The 23,032-nt window shown below is 36.7% G+C and overlaps 1 protein-coding gene across 9 annotated transcripts in view; it reads right to left on the bottom strand.

The window, feature by feature from the left end:
- The window catches only part of METTL15 (methyltransferase like 15), a 370,942-nt gene that overhangs the window by 192,696 nt on the left and 155,214 nt on the right, over nucleotides 1-23,032 (bottom strand). For 8 of the 9 annotated variants that reach the window (XM_036861548.1, XM_036861550.1, XM_036861552.1 and 5 more), the window contains one exon: nucleotides 18,860-19,038. In XM_036861548.1, coding sequence (XP_036717443.1) covers nucleotides 18,860-19,038 — 179 coding nt within the window. The remainder of the gene's footprint in view (nucleotides 1-18,859; nucleotides 19,039-23,032) is intronic. The other variant, XM_036861551.1, reaches the window with a different exon arrangement.

The raw sequence follows: 23,032 nt of genomic DNA, 5'->3' as shown, positions 1-23,032 counted from the left end.
GGAGATTAATCCTTTGTCAGTTGCTTCATTTGCAAATATTTTCTCCCATTCTGAGGGTTGTCTTTTCGTCTTGTTTATGGTTTCCTTTGCTGGGCAAAAGCTTTTAAGTTTCATTAGGTCCCATTTGTTTATTTTTGTTTTTATTTCCATTTCTCTAGGAAGTGGGTCAAAAAGGATCTTGCTGTGATTTATGTCACAGAGTGTTCTGTCTGTTTTCCTCTAAGAGTTTTACAGTGTCTGGCCTTACATCTAGGTCTTTAATCCATTTTGAGTTTATTTTTGTGTATGGTGTTAGGGAGTGTTCTAATTTCATACTTTTACATGTAGCTGTCCAGTTTTCCCAGCACCACTTACTGAAGAAGCTGTCTTTTCTCCATTGTATATTCTTGCCTCCTTTGTCAAAGATAAGTTGACCATATGTGTATGGACTTATCTCTGGGCTTTCTATCGTGTTCCACTGATCTATATTTCTGTTTTTGTGCCAGTACCATACTGTCTTGATTACTGTAGCTTTGTAGTATAGTCTGAAGTCAGGGAGCCTGATTCCTCCAGCTCCATTTTCCTTTCTCAAGATTGCTTTGGCTATACGGGGTCTTTTGTGTTTCCATACAAATTGTGAAATTTTTTGTTCTAGTTCTGCGAAAAATGCCATTGGTAGTTTGATAGGGATTGCTTTGGATCTGTAGATTGCTTTGGGTAGTATAGTCATTTTCACAATGTTGATTCTTCCAATCCAAGAACATGGTATATCTCTCCATCTGTTTGTATCATCTTTAATTTCTTTCATCACTGTCTTATAGTTCTTTGCATACAGGTCTTTTGTCTCCTTAGGTAGCTTTATTCCTAGGTATTTTATTCTTTTTGTTGCAATGGTAAACGGGAGTGTTTCCTTAATTTCACTTTCAGATTTTCATTATTAGTGTATAGTAATGCAAGAGATTTCTGTGCATTAATTTTGTATCCTGCTGGTTTACCAAACTCATTGATTGGCTCTAGTAGTGTTCTGGTAGCATCTTTAGGATTCTCTACGTATAGTATCATGTCATCTGCAAACAGTGACTGTTTTACTTGTTTACAATTTGGATTCCTTTTATTTCTTTTTCTTCTCTGACTGCTGTGGTTAAAACTTCCAAAACTATGTTGAATAATAGTGGCAAGAGTGGGCAACCTTGTCTTGTCCTGATCTTAGAGGAAATGGTTTCAGTTTTTCACCATTGAGAATGATGTTGGCTGTGGGTTTCTTATATATGGCTTTTATTATGCTGAGGTAGGTTCCCCCTATGCCTATTCTGGAGAGTGTTTATCAGAAATGGATATTGAATTTTGTTGAAAGGTTTTTCTGCATCTATTGAGATGATCATATGGTTTTTATCCTTCAGTTTGTTAATATGGTGTACCACATTATTGATTTGCATATATTGAAGAATCCTTGAATTCCTGGGATGAACCCCACTTGATCATGCTGTATGATCCTTTAATGTGTTGTTGGATTCTGTTTGCTAATATTTTGTTGAGGATTTTTGCATCTATGTTCATCAGTGATAATGGCCTGTAGTTTTTTTTTTGTGACATCTTTGTCTGGTTTTGGTATCAGGGTGATGGTGGCCTTGTAGAATGAGTTTGGGAGTGTTCCTCCCTCAGCTACATTTTGGAAGAGTTTGAGAAGGAAAGGTGTTAGCTCTTCTCTGAGTGTTTGATAGAATTCACCTGTGAAGCCATCTGGTCCTGGGGTTTTGTTTGTTGGAAGATTTTTAATCACAGTTTCAATTTCAGTGCTTGTGATTGGTCTGTTCATATTTTCTATTTCTTCCTGATTCGGTCTTGGAAGTTTGAGCTTTTCTAAGAATTTGTCCATTTCTTCCAGATTGTCCATTTTATTGGCATACAGTTGCTTGTAGTAATCTCTCATGATCCATTGTATTTCTGTAGTGTCAGTTGTTACTTCTTTTTCATTCCTAATTCTCTTGATTTGAGTCTTCTCCTTTTTTTCTTGATGAGTCTGGCTAATGGTTTGTCACTTTTATTTATCTTCTCAAAGAATGAGCTTTTAGTTTTATGGATCTTTGCTATTGTTTTCTTTGTTTCTATTTCATTTGTTTCTGATCTGATCTTTATGATTTCTTTCCATCTGCTAACTTTGGGTTTTTTTAATTCTTCTTCCTCTAATTGCTTTAGGTGTAAGTTTAGGTTGTTTATTTGAGACTTTTCTTGTTTCTTGAGGTAGGACTGTATTGCTATAAACTTCCCCCTTAGGACTGCTTTTGCTGCATCCCACAGGTTTTGGGTCTTCGTGTTTTCATTGTCATTTGTTTCTAGGTATTTTTTGATTTCCGCTTTTACTTATTCAGTGATCTCTTGGTTATTTAGTAGTGTATTGTTTAGCATCCACGTGTTTGTATTTTTTACAGTTTTTCCCTGTAATTGGTATCTAGTCTCATAGCACTGTGGTCAGAGGAGATACTTGATACTATTTCAATATTCTTAAATTTATCAAGGGTTGATTTGTGACCCAAGATATGATCTGTCCTGGAGAATGTTCCATGAGCACTTGAGAAGACAGTGTATTCTGTTGTTTTTGAATGGAATGTCCTGTAAATATCAATTAAGGCCATCTCGTCTGTGTCATTTTAAGCTTGTGTTTTCTTATTTATTTTCATTTTGGATGATCTGTCCATTGGTGAAAGTGGGGTGTTAAAGTCCCCTACTATTATTGTGTTACTGTTGATTTCCCCTTTTATGGCTGTTAGCATTTGCCTTATGTATTGAGGTGTTCCTATGTTGGGTGAATAAATATTTATAATAGTTATATCTTCTTCTTGGAATGAGCCCTTGATCATTATGCAGTGTCCTTCTTTGTCTCTTGTAATAGTCTTTATTTTAAAGTCTATTTTGTCTGATATGAGAATTGCTACTCCAGGTTTATTTTGATTTCCATTTGCATGGAATATCTTTTTCCATCCCCTCACTTTCAGTCTGTATGTGTCCCTAGGTTTGAAGTGGGTCTCTTGTAGACAGAATATATACCAGTCTTTTTGTATCCATTCAGCCAGTCTATGTCTTTTGGTTGGAACATTTAATCCATTTACATTTGAGGTGTTTATCGATATGTATGTTCCTATTCCCATTTCCTTAATTGTTTTGGGTTTGTATTTGTAGGTCTTTTCCTTCTCTTGTGTTTCCTGCCTAGAGAAGTTCCTTTAACATTTGTTGTAAACCTGGCTTGGTGGTGCTGAATTCTCTTAACTATTGCTTGTCTGTAAAGGTTTTAATTTCTCTGTCGAATCTGAGTGAGATCTTTGCTGGGTAGAGTAATCTTGGTTGTAGGTTTTTCCCTTTCATCAATTTAAATATGTCTTGCCACTCCCTTCTGGCTTGCAGAGTTTCTGCTGAAAGATCAGTGGTTAACCTTATGGGGATTCTCTTGTATGTTATTTGTTGTTTTTCCCTTGTTGCTTTTAATATTTTTTCTTTGAATTTAATTTTTGATAGTTTAGTTAATAAGTGTCTTCACATGTTTCTCCTTGGATGTATCCTGTATGGGATCCTCTGTGCTTCCTGGACTTGAATGACTATTTCCTTTCTCATATTAGGGAAGTTTTCAAGTATAATCTCTTCAAATATTTTCTCAGACCCTTTTCTTTTCTCTTCTTTTGGGACCCCTCTAATGGGAATGTTGGTGCGTTTAATGTTGTCCCAGAAGTCTCTGAGACTGTCCTCAATTCTCTTCATTCTTTTTTCTTTATTCTGCTCTGTGGTAGTTATTTCTACTATTTTGTTGTCCAGGTACTTATCCATTCGTCTGCCTCATTTATTCTGCTATTGATTCCTTCTAGAGAATTTTTAATGTCATTTATTGTGTTGTTCATCATTGTCTCTTTGCTCTTTAGTTCTTCTAGGTCCTTGTTAAATGTTTCTTGTATTTTCTCCATTCTATTTCCAAGATTTTGGATCATCTTGAGTATCACTGTTCTGAATTCTTTTTCAGGTAGACTGCCTATTTCCTCTTCATTTGATTGGTCTGGTGGGTTTTTACCTTGTTCCTTCATCTGCTGCATATTTCTCTGTCATCTCATTTTGCTTAACTTACTGTGTTTGGGGGTCTTTTCACAGGCTGCAGGTTAGCAGTCCTCATTGTTTTTGGTGTCTGTCCCAAGGGGCTGAGGTTAGTTCAGTTGGTTGTGTAGGGTTCCTTGTGGAGGGGACTGGTGTCTGTGTTCTTGTGGGTGGGACTGGATCTTGTCTTTCTTGTGGGCAGGGCCACATCCAATGATGTGTTTGGGGGTGTCTGTGAACTTAGTATGATTTTAGGCAGGTTCTCTGCTAATGGGTTGGGTTGTGTTCCTGTCTTGTTAGTTATTTGGCATGGGGCGTCCAGCACTGGAGCTTGCTGGCCATTTGGTGGAGCTGGGTCATAGTGCTGAGACAGAGATCTCTGGGAGAGCTCTCGCCAATTGATATTATGTGGGGCTGGGAGGTTTCTGGTGGTCCACTGCCCTGGACTCAGCTCTCCTACTTTGGAGGCTCAGGCCTGACACCTGGCCGGAGAACCAAGACCCTGTCAGCCACACAACTCAGAAGAAAAGGAAGAAAAAAAAGGAAGAAAAATAATAATAATAAAATTTTTAAAATAATAATTTAAAAAAGAGAGGAACCAAACCAATAAACAAATCTACCAATGATAACAAGCACTAAAAACTAAACTAAGATAAACATGATAATCAGAAACAAATCAGTCACAGACAGCCAAGCCCAAGTCTACAGTTGCTCCCAAAGTCCACTGTTTCAATTTTGGGAACATTCGTTGTCTATTCAGGTATTCCATGGATGCAGGGTATATCAAGTTGATTGTGGGGATTTAGTCTGCTGCTCCTGAGGCACGGAGAAATTTCCCATTCTCTTCTTTGTTTGCAGAGCTCCTGGGGTTCAGTTTTGGTTCTGGCCCTGCCTCAGCGTGTAGGTTGCCCTCAGGCGTCTGCTCCCCACCCAGACAGGAGGGGGTCAAAGCAGCGGATGATTAGGGCTTCCTTGCTCTCTCAGGCTGGGGAGAGGGAGGGATACGGTAGTCATAACTGGAATGCAGGGCAAGCCTGTGGCGACAGAGGCCAGTGTGCCATTGCAACAGCCTGAGGCATGTCACATGTTCTCCTAGGGAAGTTGTCCCTGGATCTTGGGACCCTGGCAGTGGCATTCTGCATAGGCTCCTGGGGGTGGGGGGGGAATGTGGGTAGTGACCTGTGCTTGCACACGGGATTCTTGGTGGCTGCAGCAGCTGTGTTAGTGTTTCATGCCCATCTCTGGGGTCTGAGCTGATAGCTGCGGCTCATGCCCGTCTCTGGAGCTCACTTAGGCGGTGCTCTGCCTTCTGTGGGCACAAGGAGAAGGAATCCCCTCTCTTCATGCACCCCGAAACAATGGTCTCTTGCCTCTTTGGCAGGTCCAGACTTCTTCCCAGACTCCCTTCTGGCTAGCTGTGGCGCACTAGCCCCCTTCAGGCCGTCTTCATGCAGCCAACCCCAGTCCTCTCCCTGGGATCTGACCTCCGAAGCCTGAGCCTCAGCTCCCAGCCCCAACCCACCCCGGTGGGTGAGCAGACAAGCGTCTCAGGCTGGTGAGTGCTGGTTGGCACCGATCTTCTGTGCGGGAGTCTCTCCGCTTTGCCCTCTGCACCCCTGTTGCTGTGCTCTCCTCTGTGGCTCCGGTTTCCCCCCTGCTCACCCTCCATCTCCGCCAGTGAAGCGGCTTCCTAGTGTGTGGAAACTTTTCCTCTTTCACAGCTCCCTCCCAGAGGTGCAGGTCCCGTCCCTATTCTTTTGTTTCTGTTTTTTCTTTTTTCTTTTGCCTACCCAGGTACGTGGGTATTTTCTTGCCTTTTGGGAAGTCTGAGGTCTTTTGCCAGCATTCAGTAGGTGTTCTTTAGGAGTTGTTCCACATGTAGATATATTTTTGATGTATTTGTGGGGAGGAAGGTGATCTCCACGTCTTACTCCTCTGCCATCTTGAAGGTTCCCCCGGCTCAAATTTTTGAGACAAGAATCTAATTTCCATGACTCTTTAATCAGCTGCTTCTGGGGTAACCTGGTATAGTAAACATGGTTATGTAGGTCCTACCCTTTCTTTATCAGGTATTGGGAGTTGGTAGGGAATCTATGCAATTGCAAGGAAAGAGTGTGTAGGCTGGGCAGACACTCCAAAATATGTGTAACCGATGGATTTGAGTGAGGAGAGTGAAAGCAGGTAGATCTTTAAGGAGGCTATTGTAATAGTCTAAACAAGGGATAAACAGCGGTAGTGATAGGGGTGGAAAAGAGAGGAGTGAATCAAGAGCCGGGATCAGGATAGAATTTAAAAACTGATCACATGGAAAATTGTGGGTGGGGGGCTTAGAAAGAAATGATTCAAAGATATCTCTGAAGTTTCCATGCTGTAGGCTAGAAAAATGCCTTTTATAGTTTCATAAAACATTAGAGATTGGGAGGTCTAATTCACTCTCCTTTTACAACTGAGACCAGAGTGAAAAATGACTTGTCTTGAATAACAGTCAATTAGTGGCAGAGTAGGGAATTAAGAGTCAGGGAATTTAGACTTGGACAGTGGGTGGTGATAAAAATCTGGACCTTGGTGGGGTGGGGCGGTACTCCAAGATTCCCAAGGAAATGGACAAGAACAATATTGCATGAAAAGAGTTAAAGATGCAAATGAACGATACCTGTGTTAGTAACGGAAAGATGGAAGAGTAAGAAAATTGGGCCCTGAATGGTAAAAGATGAAGCAGAATCTGGTCAGGACTAGGGTTAGCCGTAGTTAGGCAGGTATAGAACGTGAAAGAAATCAAGTTAGTTGGGAACCAAGAACAGTCTAAATAGGAGGCTCATTAGTCATCAGTGGTAGTGTGAGTCAAAAGCCAGATCTGCATGGTCAGCCAGCTGGTTGGCAGCAACTGAATGGAAGTCAGGTACTATCATTAGCACAACAAACACAGGAAGGAAAAAAGGTTTTGTTGGAGAAAATAATTAATTTGCCCTATTATCCATTTTGACATTGGGGTACTAACAAGAAATTCAGGTAGAAATGTCCTGCAGGCCACTGGAAATGTGGGAGTAGAGCTTAGAAATGTGATCTGAGCCAGAGCCATGTCTGTCTGTCTGTCTATGTATCTAACTATGTGTCTATCTATCTATGTATCTATCTATCTATCTATCTTTCTATCTGATGAACCTGCTAAGGCTGACACTATAGAGAGAAGGAAAGAAGTTTCAATAGAAGTAGCCTTCTACTTCTATTTGGTGGTAGGTGGGAGGATCTCAAAACAAGGCCATTTGTCTTGGACAGAGAAGCAATTTCACTGCCACTGGAAATTCTGGGAAACTGTAAATTTTATCATGCTTTGGTGACACACTAGAACTGTTATACAATAGTTATACAATGAATCTCTCAATACTTGTTTACAATAGGTAGGCACAAATAGATCTTTTTTTTTTTTCCTTTGGCTGCACAGTGTGGCATGTGGAATCTTAGTTCCCTGACCAGGAATCGAACCCATGCCCCCTGCAGTGGAAGTGCAGAGCCCTAACCACTGGACATCCGGGGAATTCCCAAATAGACCCTTTTTTTAAAGGCAAATAGACACAAATAAACCTTTCTTTCAAAGGCAACCCCCCCCCAAAACAAAAAACTTACCACTAGTTATGGACTTTTTCAGGAACTACTTTTTCTTTGAAGCATTATTTCAATAATTATGACTCTGAGGGGGCGTCTATTACATGAGTGTATGTTTACTAAAACATACAGTAAAAGCACATATACGTAGAAGACATGAGGCAGTAAAAATAGATTAAAAGATCTGAGTAAGCAGAAACTAGTAACCCTAAAAAAAAGTTAATCATAGAAGTTGGAGATAAAGAGTAGCCAAACCAAAATAATGACAATTTACGAGAGCACAGAGCCAAAGCTGTTTCCTGTTGAGGCTACAACGTGATAGTCTAGTGTGAAGTTGTGTAGTATCCTGAACAGCTCCTGAGTCATCTTCTAGTCTCTCAGAGACCAGGCTATGTCGCTTAGATAACTTTCTTATTAACATGAATAGTCTTATAAAAATTCCTTTTAATTATCAGGCAAAGCTTAGAATAACAACCCTTTATTACTTAAGTTTGCTTAAATGTGTCTTTGACTTCAGCAACCTAAAAGAACTTACTAACATGACACATTTTGTTTGTCTGGTAGGTGATTGGGTAGGAAAGAGGAAGGGAAGAAATGAAGAAGGAGGCATTAAATCACATGCAGGGTTCCCAAAGGGGATGTGTGTGTGTGTGTGTGTGTGTGTGTGTGTGTGTGTGTGTGTGTCTAAAATCATCAGATGAAACAAATAGGAAGAACTAGAGAAAATAGAAAAAATGAGCATGAATATGATATAACTATATATATTTATATATTTAAAATAAATTAAGATTTTAAATAATCAATAAAGGCTATAATGAAACAATAAGAACAAGAGTACTTAGAAAAAAATTAGAACTTTAAGAAGCAACTACTGAATTCAACAAATGGGTTAAAGAGCAGCTTAGATATATCTTAAGAGAGACTTAGTGGACCAGAAAAGAATCTTACCTAGATTGTAACATAGAGAGACAAAGACATGGGAAATGTGAGTGACATGGTGAATAACTGTTGCATAGGAGTTGGGAGAATGAGAGAAAGTAAATATGGGAAGAAATAATGTCTGATATTTCCAGGATTGAAGAAATATTAAAGAAGTTCATTCTGTTTCATTAATGACCAATAAAAATTGAGTCACAACCAACCACATCACAATTAAACATCAATGAGAGGACAATCTGAAAGGTAACAAGAAAAAGAAAAGGACCAACTATAAAATAATGACAATTAGACTTTTTCTCGACCATAACAGATGTCAAGAGACAATGGAATAATATCTTCAAAGTATTAAGTGAAAATAACTATAAACCTCTTGATTCTATACACAACTAAATTATCATTTAAAAGTTAGGGCAAAATAAAGACAGATTTAAACAAAGTATGAGAATGTATCTCTCATAGATCTTCACTGAAATATCTCAAAATATGTACTTGGGTAAGAAGGAAACTGCTCAGAAAGGAGTGGGAATTGTAGCTAAGGGAAAAAAAAAGTAAACATGTTGATATATCCAAATAAGCACTAACTGTGAAGACTATTAACTAGGAAAGATCATTTTTTTTGTTAATTCTTAGAAGATGAAATCTTTGTCTTAATCATTCATGTGACTTCATTAGTGCCTAGCACAAAGTGGACTCACAACAAACACTGATGATTAAATTAATATATAATGTATATGTGAAACAGATGTCTCATCTCAATGTTAGTTCAAATTCTCTGCTTTGCTAATGAAGAAATTGAAAATATAGAAGACTGACCCAGCATTGTATGGCATATTGAACCCAATTCACCCTTTAGAGAACAGGAAAGATATTACAAGTGTCAAAAAAATTATTGTAGTTTCTCTTATCATTGTAGGTCTGAGTCTACCTAACAATAGAAAGTGCCTATGTGCTGAAGAAATTAGTTGGTTATAAGACTTCTATTAGTTGTCTCTAATCTCATCTATTTTCTAAACATCATAAAAAATATAAAGAAATGGACATTAATTTATTCATTCAAGAAGTATTAACTGAACATGTATTATAAGCCAAATACTATATTAGGTCTTGAGGATCACGCAATAAAGAAGATATATCTAATCTTTGCTCTTATAGAGTTAATAGTCCAGCTGATAAGAAAGTCATTAAATGGATAATTTTACATTAGAATAATGTAGGAAGTCAGTAAATATTTTCTATTGCTTACTGAGTGCGATATGCAGATGGGTACTACATACAAATGTAAAGGGAAATTATCTGTTCTCCAGTTTATAATATGGTAGCAGTGATTCCAAGTAATAAAAAAATATGTGAAGCAACATATAGCCACACAAACATTAAAGGGATAAAATAAATTAAAATGTTTGAAAAATGGCAAAACTGTTAATATTCTTAACAAAAATAAAGGGATGAGGAAAAGATAAGAACATATGAAAAGTTAGTATAGATTCCTACTATTTTCAATTCGAGGAATACCTTTTCCAAATATTCTATAATATCTCAGTGTTGGCACAAAGCAAAAGATATCACAGAAAATAATTTTGAAGTATTATTCTTAATTTTTAGTTATGATTAAAGTTTGGACATCAAAACTACTATTTCATTCACTATTTCTCCTCCCAGCCCTAGAAATATAATTGTTGATCTCTGTCAACCTATTAACATTTGGGGTTCTCTTTCTTTGACATTCTTTTGGGATGATTTGAACATTTTAAACTCTGAAAATGAAAACAGATGCTTGTCTTCAAAGAATATTCCCAACATATAATCACTGACATCTGAAACTACTACTTTTAGGAATGGTGCTGCATACTGTTGATCCTCTTAGTACTTTGGGGGTGAAGTAAAGACTTGTTATTATACTTACAAAATACCTAGACAAGATCTGAATCATGTCAATCTCAGAAACAAAATGGTAGTACAATTAATATATAAGACTGCTTGATCTTGATTCTCAAATAGAGAGCTCTCATATTTACCACCAAATTTTTAAAACTGCTCAATAACTAGTTATAGGAACAAATAACATTTCTTCTTCTTCTTCCTCTTCCTCTTCTTTTCTCTTTTTCTTTTTTTAAATTTATAGAGAGAAGGACAAAATGGCCAGGCTATTTATATGCATCCTTACAAAATTAATACCAATGGGAAAACTGCTATAATGCCAGCATATCACTTTGATTTTCACTTGCAGGAGCATACAAAGTGATCACTAATTATTAGAGAAATGCAAGTCAAAACTACAATGAGGTATCACCTCACGCCAGTTAGAATGGGCATCATTAGAAAATCTACAAACAACAAATCCTGGAGAGGGTGTGGAGGAAAGGGGACCTTCTTGCATGTTGGTGGGAATGTAAATTGATACGGCCACGATGGAGAACAGTATGGAGGTTCCTTAAAAAACTAAAAATAGAATTACCATATGACTCAGCAATCCCACTACTGGGCATATACCCAGAGAAAACCATAATTCAAAAAGACACATGCACCCCAATGTTCACTGCAGCACTATTTACAATAGTGCCAGCTCATGGAAGCAATCTAAATGCCCACTGACAGTCGAACGGATAAAGAAGATGTGGGACATATATACAATGGAATATTACTCAGCCATAAAAAGGAACGAAATTGGGTCATTTGTAGAGACGTGGATGTACCTAGAGACTGTCATACAGAGTGAAGTAAGTCAGAAAGAGAAAAAAAAATATTGTATATTAACACATATATGTGGAATCTAGAAAAGTGGTACAGATGAACCGGTTTGCAAGGCAGAAATAGAGACATACATGTAGAGAACAAACGTATGGACACCAGTGGGGGAAAGCAGGGGGTGGGGTGGTGTTGGGATGAATTGGGAGATTGGATTGACATATATACACTAATATGTATAAAATAGATAAATAATAAGGACCTGCTGTATAAAAAATAAATTAATTAAATTTTTTAAAAAAGAAATAAGTTTACTTATGAAATGTCATTTGCTAATTTAGTTGGCATGAAGTTACCATACCAATACACACAGTGTATAACAGATTGAATTCAAGAAATTTAAAATGACAGAAGAATAAGTGTACTATCATAGGCAGTAGCAATGACAACTATGACTCACTGGCAAGCCATCCAAATTCAGCTGTAGGCTTGACCATACCGTTCTCCACTAGAGTGATAATTGAACTCTGACATCTTCATTTATTCCTTAATTATGGCAACATTAATACAAAGAGTGCTTTTTGGGGAAGATGGAGGAAGCAACATGTAGGTTATTAAAACAGAAAAGGGATGGCAAACTAGTCTGATTAGCTTTATCAGGAAAAAGTTTCTGTTCCACTAAAATTTGACAGCAATGCCCATTTCTTAATGAATGCTTTATTTTTTATTTCAAAGGTTTCTCTCTGAATTAACAAAATTTTGCTGGGAAAAGACAGTGATTTTAAACACAAGTTGAGGCATGAGCCATCAATGCTACTGTGGAAAGATACACCTTATATTTACCAATGCAGAAAAAGATGATTATTCTTTCTAAAACTCACATAACCTCTAAGGGAAGAACAGCTTGGAATGAAGCAACCAGCCTATCAGAGATCACACTACTTGGCTGTGGACAGGAATTCCAGGGTAGAAGACCACACTCAGGGTTCTAACTAGTGCACTTATTTGCTCTCTGGATCACCCTAGTTCTGAATAGAGAAGAGAATAAAATGCTTACAAGTATATTTACACTTTAAAATTCACAGAGAACTTTCCAAATATCATCTCATTTATTGGTCATAGCAGTTACTAGTTATCCCTCTTTTCCAGATGAAAAAATAAGGATCAGAGAAGATAAGTGACTTATTTAAGTTCACAAAGCAAATAAATCGCAAAACCAGAAATAGAACTTCAGGATTTTTGATTCCATGTCTTGGGGAGTCTCACCTATTCCTCACGCTGCTTTAACTGATACTGAGGACTTTGATGCTTAGGTCTCTCACTCTTCAATGTGAAGGGCAGAGTACAATTGATTCTCAGTAACACCTAACAACTTACAATTTTTTTTCCTGAATTTTTATTTTACTTTGGCTGAGAACGTATACATCTTTTTATTGATTTATTTGTTCAACAGGCATTCATTAAGCTCTGGCCATGTACCCAGTACATGAGTCAGAATAAAGGTTACATAAAAGTTTTAGTCAGGGAATAATGTCTATACATTTAATCAACAAGAATCAGACATATCTAAGAAGCTTCCTCCCGTCGCCTTTTTCCCATTGAAAAATTGATAGTATAAGTCACTGATAATCAATGGATTAATTATCTATTTTGTGAATTTGAATCTAAATCCCAACGACCTGAAAAGTGATCAGTATACTTCTTTGATTTTTGCATGAGCTTGGAAACTGCAAGTGAATTTCAATATTCATTTAAGTAAAATATAATTAGTAGGGTTATGTTTGTTAAATAACAGTGATCATCATCATAAATATTATTCACTTCCATTTCAAGATGAGAAAGATAAGGTCTAGAACTGTTCAAGTTTACACAGAAAGCAAGCTGTAGAACCAGGACTTGAACTAAGAACTTCACATTAAACTAGATTTAATTTAATAATTAAGGTTATTAGTTTTTTCAAGTTTATCACATACATTTATTTTGATCTAGGATGAATTCTAAATCATTTTGAAAATCATAAACAATTAAATGAAGTCTTTCATTTCACCTACTGAATTTAATAGTAAAGGACTTTTTTTTTCCCTGATGTATCCAGAGAATTGAAAGAGAAATGGGATACAAAATAGCTCTAATGAAATATGAACAGCTTATTGAGGAAAATAATCAGACCTTATTATTCAAAGGGATATCCAGAACCAATACCATTTTTAAGCCTACACAAATCGGATATACATTAATTCTGCAAAATCTAAAACCACAGCCATTTTGTCAAAATTAAGTGCATAAATTTCTTTCCTGAGGAGCTTGAGTATTTTTATATGTACCATTTCCCATCTTTAAAGATTCTTATTAGTTAAAATATTTTATCAGAGTATTCTTTTTCTTCAGAGTATCCCAAAATTATAAGGGAGGGCAATGTGTGTTTTCTAATTTACCTGAGTACTTTAGTGTTAATGTTGTTAGACCATTTTGGTATGGGAGATTCACTGTTTCCATTTCAACATATAATGCACGTAAAATTTTTTGAGACATATTAAATTCTTTATTCAAACTAAGCTTCAAAATCTGGTGTGTAGTTTGCATATATGGCACCTCTCAATTTAGAGCAACCACATTTCAAGAGCTCCACAGACACATGTGGCTAGTGGCAATTGTATTGGACAGTATAGGTCTAGAGGAAAAGATAAATAGTAAACAAGCAACAAGAACAGCATAAATGCTGTGACAGGCTAATACAGTGCTATGGGAGCAAAAAGAAGAGAATCTCAACTAATTTGTGTAGGACTGGAAAAAACTTCTAAAGGAAGTGACATTTCAACTAAGCTCAAAAGGAAGAGCTGACATTAGCCACAGGAAAGGGTAGGTGTAGGGAACTTTAGTGAAGGGAACACTATATACAACACTGTATATGTGTTATTTATATGAAAATTCCTGGCTAGGAGTTCTGAATAGTGCATATAATCAGTGAAGTCCTTCAGGTTGTTTTCGGAATTACCTTACAAATTGCTGACTTGGTAATTTACAAAGAAATTCATGGTAGTTGTAAGTGTTCTATTCCATCCTAGAGCCCCAAACCTGTCTTCTGGAGCTCCCATGATCTGGAAGAATACTAGAACTGTAGTTATTTGTACTAGCAAAAGGCACTAGGCTTTAGGTTTTATAAATACAGCTTAATCACTTTAATTATTATATAATTCCACTAAGTATATTGTGATTACAAGTGTGGTGGTCCTTCTTGTTCTGATAGATGATTACCTTTTTGAAAGCAAAGGAAGTGATTTATATTTTCATCCATACGTGCCTTTTACTATGTGTCAGGAACAGTGGCATATTTCCCAAAGTGCTTGATAATAATGAACATGTTTAGTATGAATTTATTAAGAACCAGAAAAGACATTCAAATATAATCACTGAATATTATAGCCTGCTAAAATACATGTTTGTTAAATAAAGATATTGCTTAGGAACTGTATGGGGTTGAACAGTGTCCCCCATAGTTCATGTCCACCGGAAACCAGTGAGTGTGACTTTATTTAGAAATAGGAACTTTGCAGATATAATCAAATTAAGATGAGTATATACTGGATTAGGGTGGGCCTTATATCAAACATGACTGGTGTCCTCATAATAAGGGAAATGTGGACACAAAGACAGATGAACAGGGAGAACACCATGTGACGATGGAGGCAGAGATTTAGTGATGCATCTACAAGCCAAGGATACCAAGGACTGCTGGCAACCAGCAGAAACTAGGAATAGTCAAGGAAGCTCTTCCCCCAGAGCCCTGCTGATACCTTGGTTTGGGACTTCTAGCCTCTAGAACTGTGAAAGAATAACTTTCTGTTGTTTTAAGCCACCTAGTATGTGGTACTTTGTTACAGCAGTACTATGAAACTAATATAGGAACCTTCTTGGGCCCTCCATTGCTTCCCATATTTCCTTATGAAGCAGCTCTCTTAAGAGACTTCTATTTAATGTACTTGACAGATTAATCCCTTTCTCTACTAAACAAATTGTATTCTACTACCTAGAATTCCACATAGTCCTGCTCCCACCAAAAGAACTGTATGTTTACAGCCCAGAGCACTTATATTGTCAATACATAGTTTAATGAAATATCACATGAACTGGTGAAATATGAATGCAAAAGGAAAGACTGCTGCTGTTTCCATGAATACTAAGTTGAAGACTTTGGAAACTTTTCTCTTATAAAGGTGAGTCACATAAAAATGCAATCAAATTAGATGTGGGTGAGGTAATTATTAAGACAAAAATAATGAAAATCTAGAAAATATGCTCATTCAGATTACTTTGTAAGTATCTTTAAATTCTTACTTCATTTTAATAAAAATAAAATTAGAGCTTATAGAATATATGCCATGGCATCATCAAAAAATCTACAAACAATAAATGCTGGAGAGAGTGTGGAGAAAAGGGAACCCTCTTGCACTGTTGGTGGGAATGTAAATTGATACAGCCACTATGGAGAACAGTATAGAGGTTCCTTAAAAAACTAAATATAGAACTACCATACGACCCAGCAATCCCACTACTGGGCATATACCCTGAGAAAACCATAATTCAAAAAGAGTCTTGTACCACAATGTTCATTGCAGCTCTATTTACAATAGCCAGGACATGTAAGCAACCTAAGTGTCCATCAATAGATAAATGTACAAAGAAAATGTGGCACATACATACAATGGAATATTACTCACCCATAAAAAGAAATGAAATTGAGTTATTTGTAGAGAGGTGAATGGACCTAGAGACTGTCATACAGAGTGAAGTAAGTCAGAAAGAGAAAAACAAAGACCGTATGCTAACACATATATATGGAATCTAAAAAAAAAAAAAAGGGTTCTGAAGAACCTAGGGGCAGGACAGGAATAAAGACGCAGACGTAGAGAATGGACTTGAGGACACGGGGAGGGGGAAGGGTAAGCTGGGACAAAGTGAGTGAGTGGCATGGACATACATACACTACCGAATGTAAAACAGATAGCTAGTGGGAAGCAGCCACATAGTACAGGGAGATCAACTCAGTGCTTTGTGACCGCCTAGAGGGGTGGGAGGGAGATGCAAGAGGGAGGAGATACAGGGATATATGTATATGCATAGTTGATTCACTTTGTTATAAAGCAGAAACTAACACACCATTGTAAAGCTATTATACTCCAATAAAGATGTTAAAAAAAAAAAAAGAATATATGCCATGGGTGTGGTTTATGTAAGAATGGATTTCGTGGGACTGCAGTTAGGACCCAATCATGTCCCTATATATATATATATATTTATATATATGTATGTATAGTGTATATATACATATATGTGTAGGTTCTATAACTCTCCACTTGAAGCAACTCTTTCTATTAGCCACACAATCATAACTTCAGACTACAATAAATAAGAGTGTTTCTACTATAAGTACAAGTTTATTACCCCATGTTTTTATTCCATCACTTATTAGCCTGTAAGTTTCATGAACACAAAGGCTCTATCTGATTTGCTCCCCATTCTACCTTCAGTACTTAGTAAAATGCCTGGTATATAGCAGCCTCTCCCAAGATATTTTTTGAATAAATAAGCACAAAATGGAAAACCATTTTTTTCTGTTTTTCCCTTCTCCAAAGAATTATATTATCATCAATAAAGTTGTATTAAAATGGGCTGATATGAGCCTTAAAAATGGATTCATTATAGAGAACTCAATTTTTTAATGGCATTTACAAAAATTGGGTTTTATCTACACATACATGAAAATTCTCATTTTTAGTATATCATTTTTCATAGCCCTAATATGCTTTTCACATCATAATCTTTCTGAAAATACTTATGTACCTATTCTACATCTTCAAATAATTTCTATCTAATACCACAGTGTTATTTCCCCAAGTTTACAGATTAGGGTTCGGAGACAGAGAAGTTAGCTTAATTTCTTAAAGGCAGATTCCTAATGATGCCTCAAATTCACGAACTTCCAAATTCTAGATCAGCATTGACGTTGCCACTGTACTCTCGAGGAAACTGCTCACCCTCCCTCAGCCTTAGTTTCTTCAGTTATCAGATGAGGCTTTTTGACTGGATGATCTCTAGGATGCCCTCTACCTCGAGTCCTCATTTTCAGAACAGAAAATTCTGGATTTTCTTACCAATAAAAAAAAAATGTGACTTCTCACTGCTCTTCTTTCCAAAATGGGAGAGAGAGAACATAGCTAGTTAAAGAATGACAGAAAGGATAAGGTGAAGATGTGTTAGTGAGTATGGAGTAGGAAGAAAGGAAGGGACAGAAGACAGGGTGAATGTGATGTCAGCCCGCTAGGATAAACGTTTTGGCGAAGAAAATCATGGAATATTTTATGCTCACATAACCTGCAAGATTTTACTTGTACTTTCCTACAGGAATCTCAGTGGTAGGTTGGAAGGGCTTTGAGGCCTTGAGGTATGCAGCTTAAAAAATTAAAGACTTGGTCAACTCTTAATAACTAAATAGAATATAGTTTTATTAAATTGTTATAAAATAGTTGCTTTATGACCTCTAAATCTCAATCTGAGTGAATTTATAATTAAGTTTTATTCCTTAAACTATGTATAATATTAAGATAGAGGCAACTAATATTAGGTTCTTTTTATAAGCTATACAAATATTCCTTTTTTCTACATCTTTAGCTACTTAAAGTAACTTAATAGGAACTACTAAAAAAAATCTCATTACATTTGGTAAATAAAAATGATGTAGAGTTTCAGATGGTCCAACAAGATGAAGAATTTACCACTGGAATTCTGTTAAATAACTGCAGGAGTTATATTTTTGCCTTGGAAAACTTTCATCATGGAACACAGCTGTGAAACAACTTTGGCTTCAGACAGAAAGGCTATAATAAAGCACCTCCTAGCTATACTTAGGTTCAAGAGGTTTATGGTGGTGAACAGCAGAAAAGATGAAATGTTTCAATAAGCCCCTCAGGCTGATTTAGTTAGCATTCACAAAGTGGAATAACCTATACATCACATACCCTTTGTTAGCTGGTTGTTTAGAATAGATGTATGAGTCACTGGATTTTATTTTAGCAGTTGGGCAATGCAATTCTCCTTTTGCCCAAAATATTAAAATGCAGAATTGTGAAACTAAGAGAGGTAATGTCAGATCTTATACAGGATGCTTATCAACCACTGTAATGGATAGAGAAATTCTTCTGCTCTTGTCATTCCACGTTTCACCTTGGTAGGCACAAATGATAAATCACCTCATGCACAAAAAATTTCTATTATTCAACTAATCAGCAAACTACAGTATATTTTTAAAAATTGTGTGTGGGGGAGAGGTGTTGGAGGGGGGAAGCTTGCAAATCCAAAGAAAGGTGGCATAAGAGAAGGATAGGCAAGATTCTATCCTGCATGATTTCAAGTACAAATGAATCCCTCTGGGAGTTTGGGGGGATTCATATATATATATATATATATATATATATATATATATATATATATATACACACACACACATAGATGTGTGTGTGTGTGTGTATATATATTTTTTTTTTTTCTTCTCTCAGACACTGTTCAGAATTAATGAGGGTACCTGCAACAATGCTGGCAAGCTGCTGGGTTCTGGTGATGGGGTAGATGCTGCGTGCCTGAACGATTGCTGAAGCGATTTTCTTGGCGTGCTTCTCCTCCCCGTATGTTCTCAGGATGGATGCAAGTGCCTGTTGATCTAAAGCGTTCACAACATCAGCTGCGGTGGGCATGTCAGGGTACCTACGCAGAAGAAGAGCCAATTAGTTCACTGACGTCAGTTTTCATTGACAAGAGGTGAAACTTCAGAGTACTGAGACATAAAGTCAGGCATACACACATAGTCTAAGAGGTCTTCTGAGGTTTTTAAAGTCACAGACTGAAATCTTACACAAATGAAATAGATTTTCCATTTCAAATACCCATGATTATTGCAAGTGGGACTGTGTGTGACATTCATTAAGGTCAAGGGCAGCAGAAAGTTAAAATGCTTTACTAGCCTTTAATTCAGAAAGAAGTTATTATTGCTTATGAAGATTTCTCCTAAACTAAAATAATGGAAAATGTTTTGGATTTAGTTTGTTCAAATTTAAATTACTGCTTGATTTTTTTTTTTTCAGTATAGAAGATACAAGGCTTACTGACTGATATTTAAATGAGCCTAGATATCAGGAACTTAACTAAATCTAAGACTGTAAAGTAACCAACTATTTATATGAGGGTACAAATTGAATTTAGAAAGTCTAAAAAAGAAGATACTGCTGGTCAGTTTCCCTCACAAAAACTAGAACAACCTTAATAGTAATAACATATATTATTTCAAATTGTTAACCATATGGGCTTATACACCCATGACAAAAGCCACCATGGGGTAAAATCTGGTAATTAACAAACAATATTAAACAGGCCTAGATGGTAATTTCAGGTGGAGGAGACAAAGCAATACCAACCTCTGGTCAAATAGAATAAATTATAGTAACAGGAAATAGCATTCACTTTGTCAGGCCATTCCAATTTACCTCAATTTAGGGAAATGCATCAAGGAATTTTAAGTGATGAGCTAACTGAGATCTTAATTATTAGAAAGATAGCCTTGCTAATAGTACAGTTCTCTCTCCTGTAGTTAATATGTTGGATTGATTGTTGGTACCATACTGTAATGACTTTAAGTAACAAGGATATGGTAGCTTTAAGACCTGACCATCAATCAGAGTGGGGTTGCCAAGGAATAGCTGAATCCGTCCTTAAAAATACTACACTGCACCTTGTTAACATGTCTAGTACTACCAGGAAAATAATTTTGTTGTTGTCCTTTGCGTGTCCCCTATTTTGCCATGACCTCCATCTCTCTTCTCTCTCTCTCTCTCTCTCTCTCTTTGTGTGTGTGTGTGTGTGTGTGTCTGTGTGTGTGTGTCTGTGTGTAACCTTGTTTTCCAGATCCTGTGATTCTTTTTTTTTTTCTTTTTGGCTGCCATGGTACTCCCAGATCAATGAACATCCTATAAGGTAGCCTATTTCCATCTCAACAGGCTTTGCTCCTTCAATAACAGCTTTAAGGATAAAGATTTGGTCTATAGAGTCAGATCAACCTCGATTAGAATCATAGCCTTGCTACTCATATTGTGTAAGCTTTTGAACCTACTGGAGCCTCAATTTCTAACCTGTAAAATGAAAGTAACAATGTTTACCTCACAGAATTGTTGAGAGAATTAAGGGTTCACGCGATTATAAACTAGATAGTATAATGCCTGGAACAGAGAAACTCAATGAATGTCACTGTCCTTTAGAGCTTGTCCATTCCTAGATTTGCCAAACATCATTCTTGGCCTAACTGAAAAATCCCTGTTAGATCTTACCTAGCTGTTAATTCAACTGCCCAAACCACCAAGCATCAGAATGAAACTTGTTAGTGATGGTAAATTCAGACTCATAGAATATATGTACAGTTCTACCAGGACAATTCTAAGATTAGTATGGATGTACTCAGCAGTTTTTTTTTTTTTAATACCTTTCTACTTTTAAGTAAGAAAATTAAAAGAGCATTTTGCTCAAATACAGTTCAGTGGATAATAGGCATAATTTTATTTTACTCTCATGTTCACATAGAATAGCAGTGTATTGGGTTAGCCAAAAAGTTCCTTCGGTTTTTAAGTAAAAATAAAAGACAGTTTTCATTTTCACCAAGAATGTTATTGAAGAACGTATTCACCATTTTGTTGCACTACCTTCTGCCATTTTTCTTCATAATTCCATCTTCCCAAAACTTTTTTATCTTTTTGAGCAAAGAACTGTTCCAGGTGCCTTTTACAGTCTTCCAGGGAATTGAAATTTTTTCCCTTAAGAGAATTTTGTAAAGACTGAGATAAATGGAAATCCGAAGGTTCAATGTCTGGTGAATACGGCAGATGAATCAGAACTTCCCAGCCAAGCTGTAACAGTTTTTGCCTGGTCATCAAAGAAACATGCGGTCTTGCGTTATCCTGCTGGAAGATTATGCATTTTCTGTTGACTAATTCTGGACACTTTTCGTCAAGTGCTGCTTTCAGTTGGTCTAATTGGGAGCAGTACTTGTTGGAATTAATCGTTTGGTTTTCTGGAAGGAGCTCATAATAAGAGTTCCCTTCCAATCCCACCATATATCACCTTCTTTGGATGAAGACCGGTGTTTGGTGTGGTTGGTGGTGGTTCATTTCACTTGCCCCACAATCTCTTCCATTCCACATTATTGTACAGTATCCACTTTTCATCACCTGTCACAATTTGTTTTAAAAATGTAAGTTTTCGTTAGTTTCAGTAGAGAATCGCATGCAGAAATATGGTCAAGAAGGTTTTTTTCCGCTAACTTATGTGGAACACAAACATCAAAGCGATTAACATAACCAAGCTGGTGCAAATGATTTTCAGCGCTTGATTTGGATATTTTGAGTATGTCGGCTATCTCCTGCATGGTATAACATTGATTGTTCTTAACTAATGTCTCAATTTGATTGCTATCATCTTCGACTGGTCTACCTGACCACGGAGCATTGTCCAGCGAGCAAGCTCCAGAACAAAACTTTGCAAACCACTTTTGACACGTTTGATCAGTCACAGCACCTTCTCCATACACTGCACTAATCTTTTTTTTGCATTTCATTTGTGTTTTTACCTTTCTTGAAATAATAAAGCATAATATACTGAAAATGTTGTTTTTTTCCTTCCATCTTCAATATTAAATGGCTACACAAAAATTCACCAATTTTGATAAGTTTTTTTTTAATGCATGGTGATTTGACAGCTGTCACAATACAATCTAACAAAATTGTTTCGAATGAAGTGAAAGACAACTAAGGGCTACTAGAGCCATCCTACGGAAAAAAACGAACAAACTTTTTTGGCCAACCCAAGTTTCCATAGGGCTACAAGGCAAAAGGGGCAATAGTCTGGAAAACTGATAGGCTGTTAGGAGGCTTCAGAATAGGCATTCAAATAGTGAAGAAGCTAACATACAAAATCTGCCCCTCCAAATTAAAAGTTAAGAGATCTTGTCAGTCCTCCAGAGATCACCAACTTACAAATGACTACACTCAGGAGAGAAAGAACATATTAACATAATTTATTGCATAAATATTGCCATAATTTATGGCAGTTCATTTATTACCTTCTAGTGAAGAATACAACTGACAACAGAGCTAGACCTGCAAGTCCTTGAAGCTGGGAACTTCTTTCTGCTATATGAGAACTTATTATAATCTGAAAGCTACTGTTGAACTTGGGGTAGTACAGAATTAACTATGCTGTAAGATTCCACTGTTAAATGGCAACAGGTTAAGGAAGCCTCTTGCACCCATCTTCATCACAGGGAAATATCAGCTTCCAGGATCTGACTGGCCAAATTTATTGGCTTGGACTCCCTCTTCCCATAATACCACTTAGATTAGCATTGAACATATTTGCATCTCCAACTTTCCCTTGTCTATGAATTCATGTGAACCAACTCCTCCTTTCTGAATGCCATGAACTTTCTTCAGATATGTTAACATCTCTGATTAGTTTACAGCCTATGCTATCTACCTGGAAGCCATCCAGCTTTTCAAGATACATTTGCTCAATAGTATTATTATCCATTACATATTGACTTAGAGTTTAATTCTCAAGGGCTTATTTTCATGTTCGTAGGGGAGAACCTCAGGAACCCTCATTCATAGACTACAGTTTGATGATGTCTCTACATTAACAATATGGGGATTTATTACTA

The sequence above is a fragment of the Balaenoptera musculus genome, chromosome 8, assembly GCF_009873245.2.
Source record: "Balaenoptera musculus isolate JJ_BM4_2016_0621 chromosome 8, mBalMus1.pri.v3, whole genome shotgun sequence".
NCBI lineage: Eukaryota > Metazoa > Chordata > Mammalia > Artiodactyla > Balaenopteridae > Balaenoptera > Balaenoptera musculus.
This window is presented reverse-complemented; position numbering and strand designations above follow the sequence as displayed.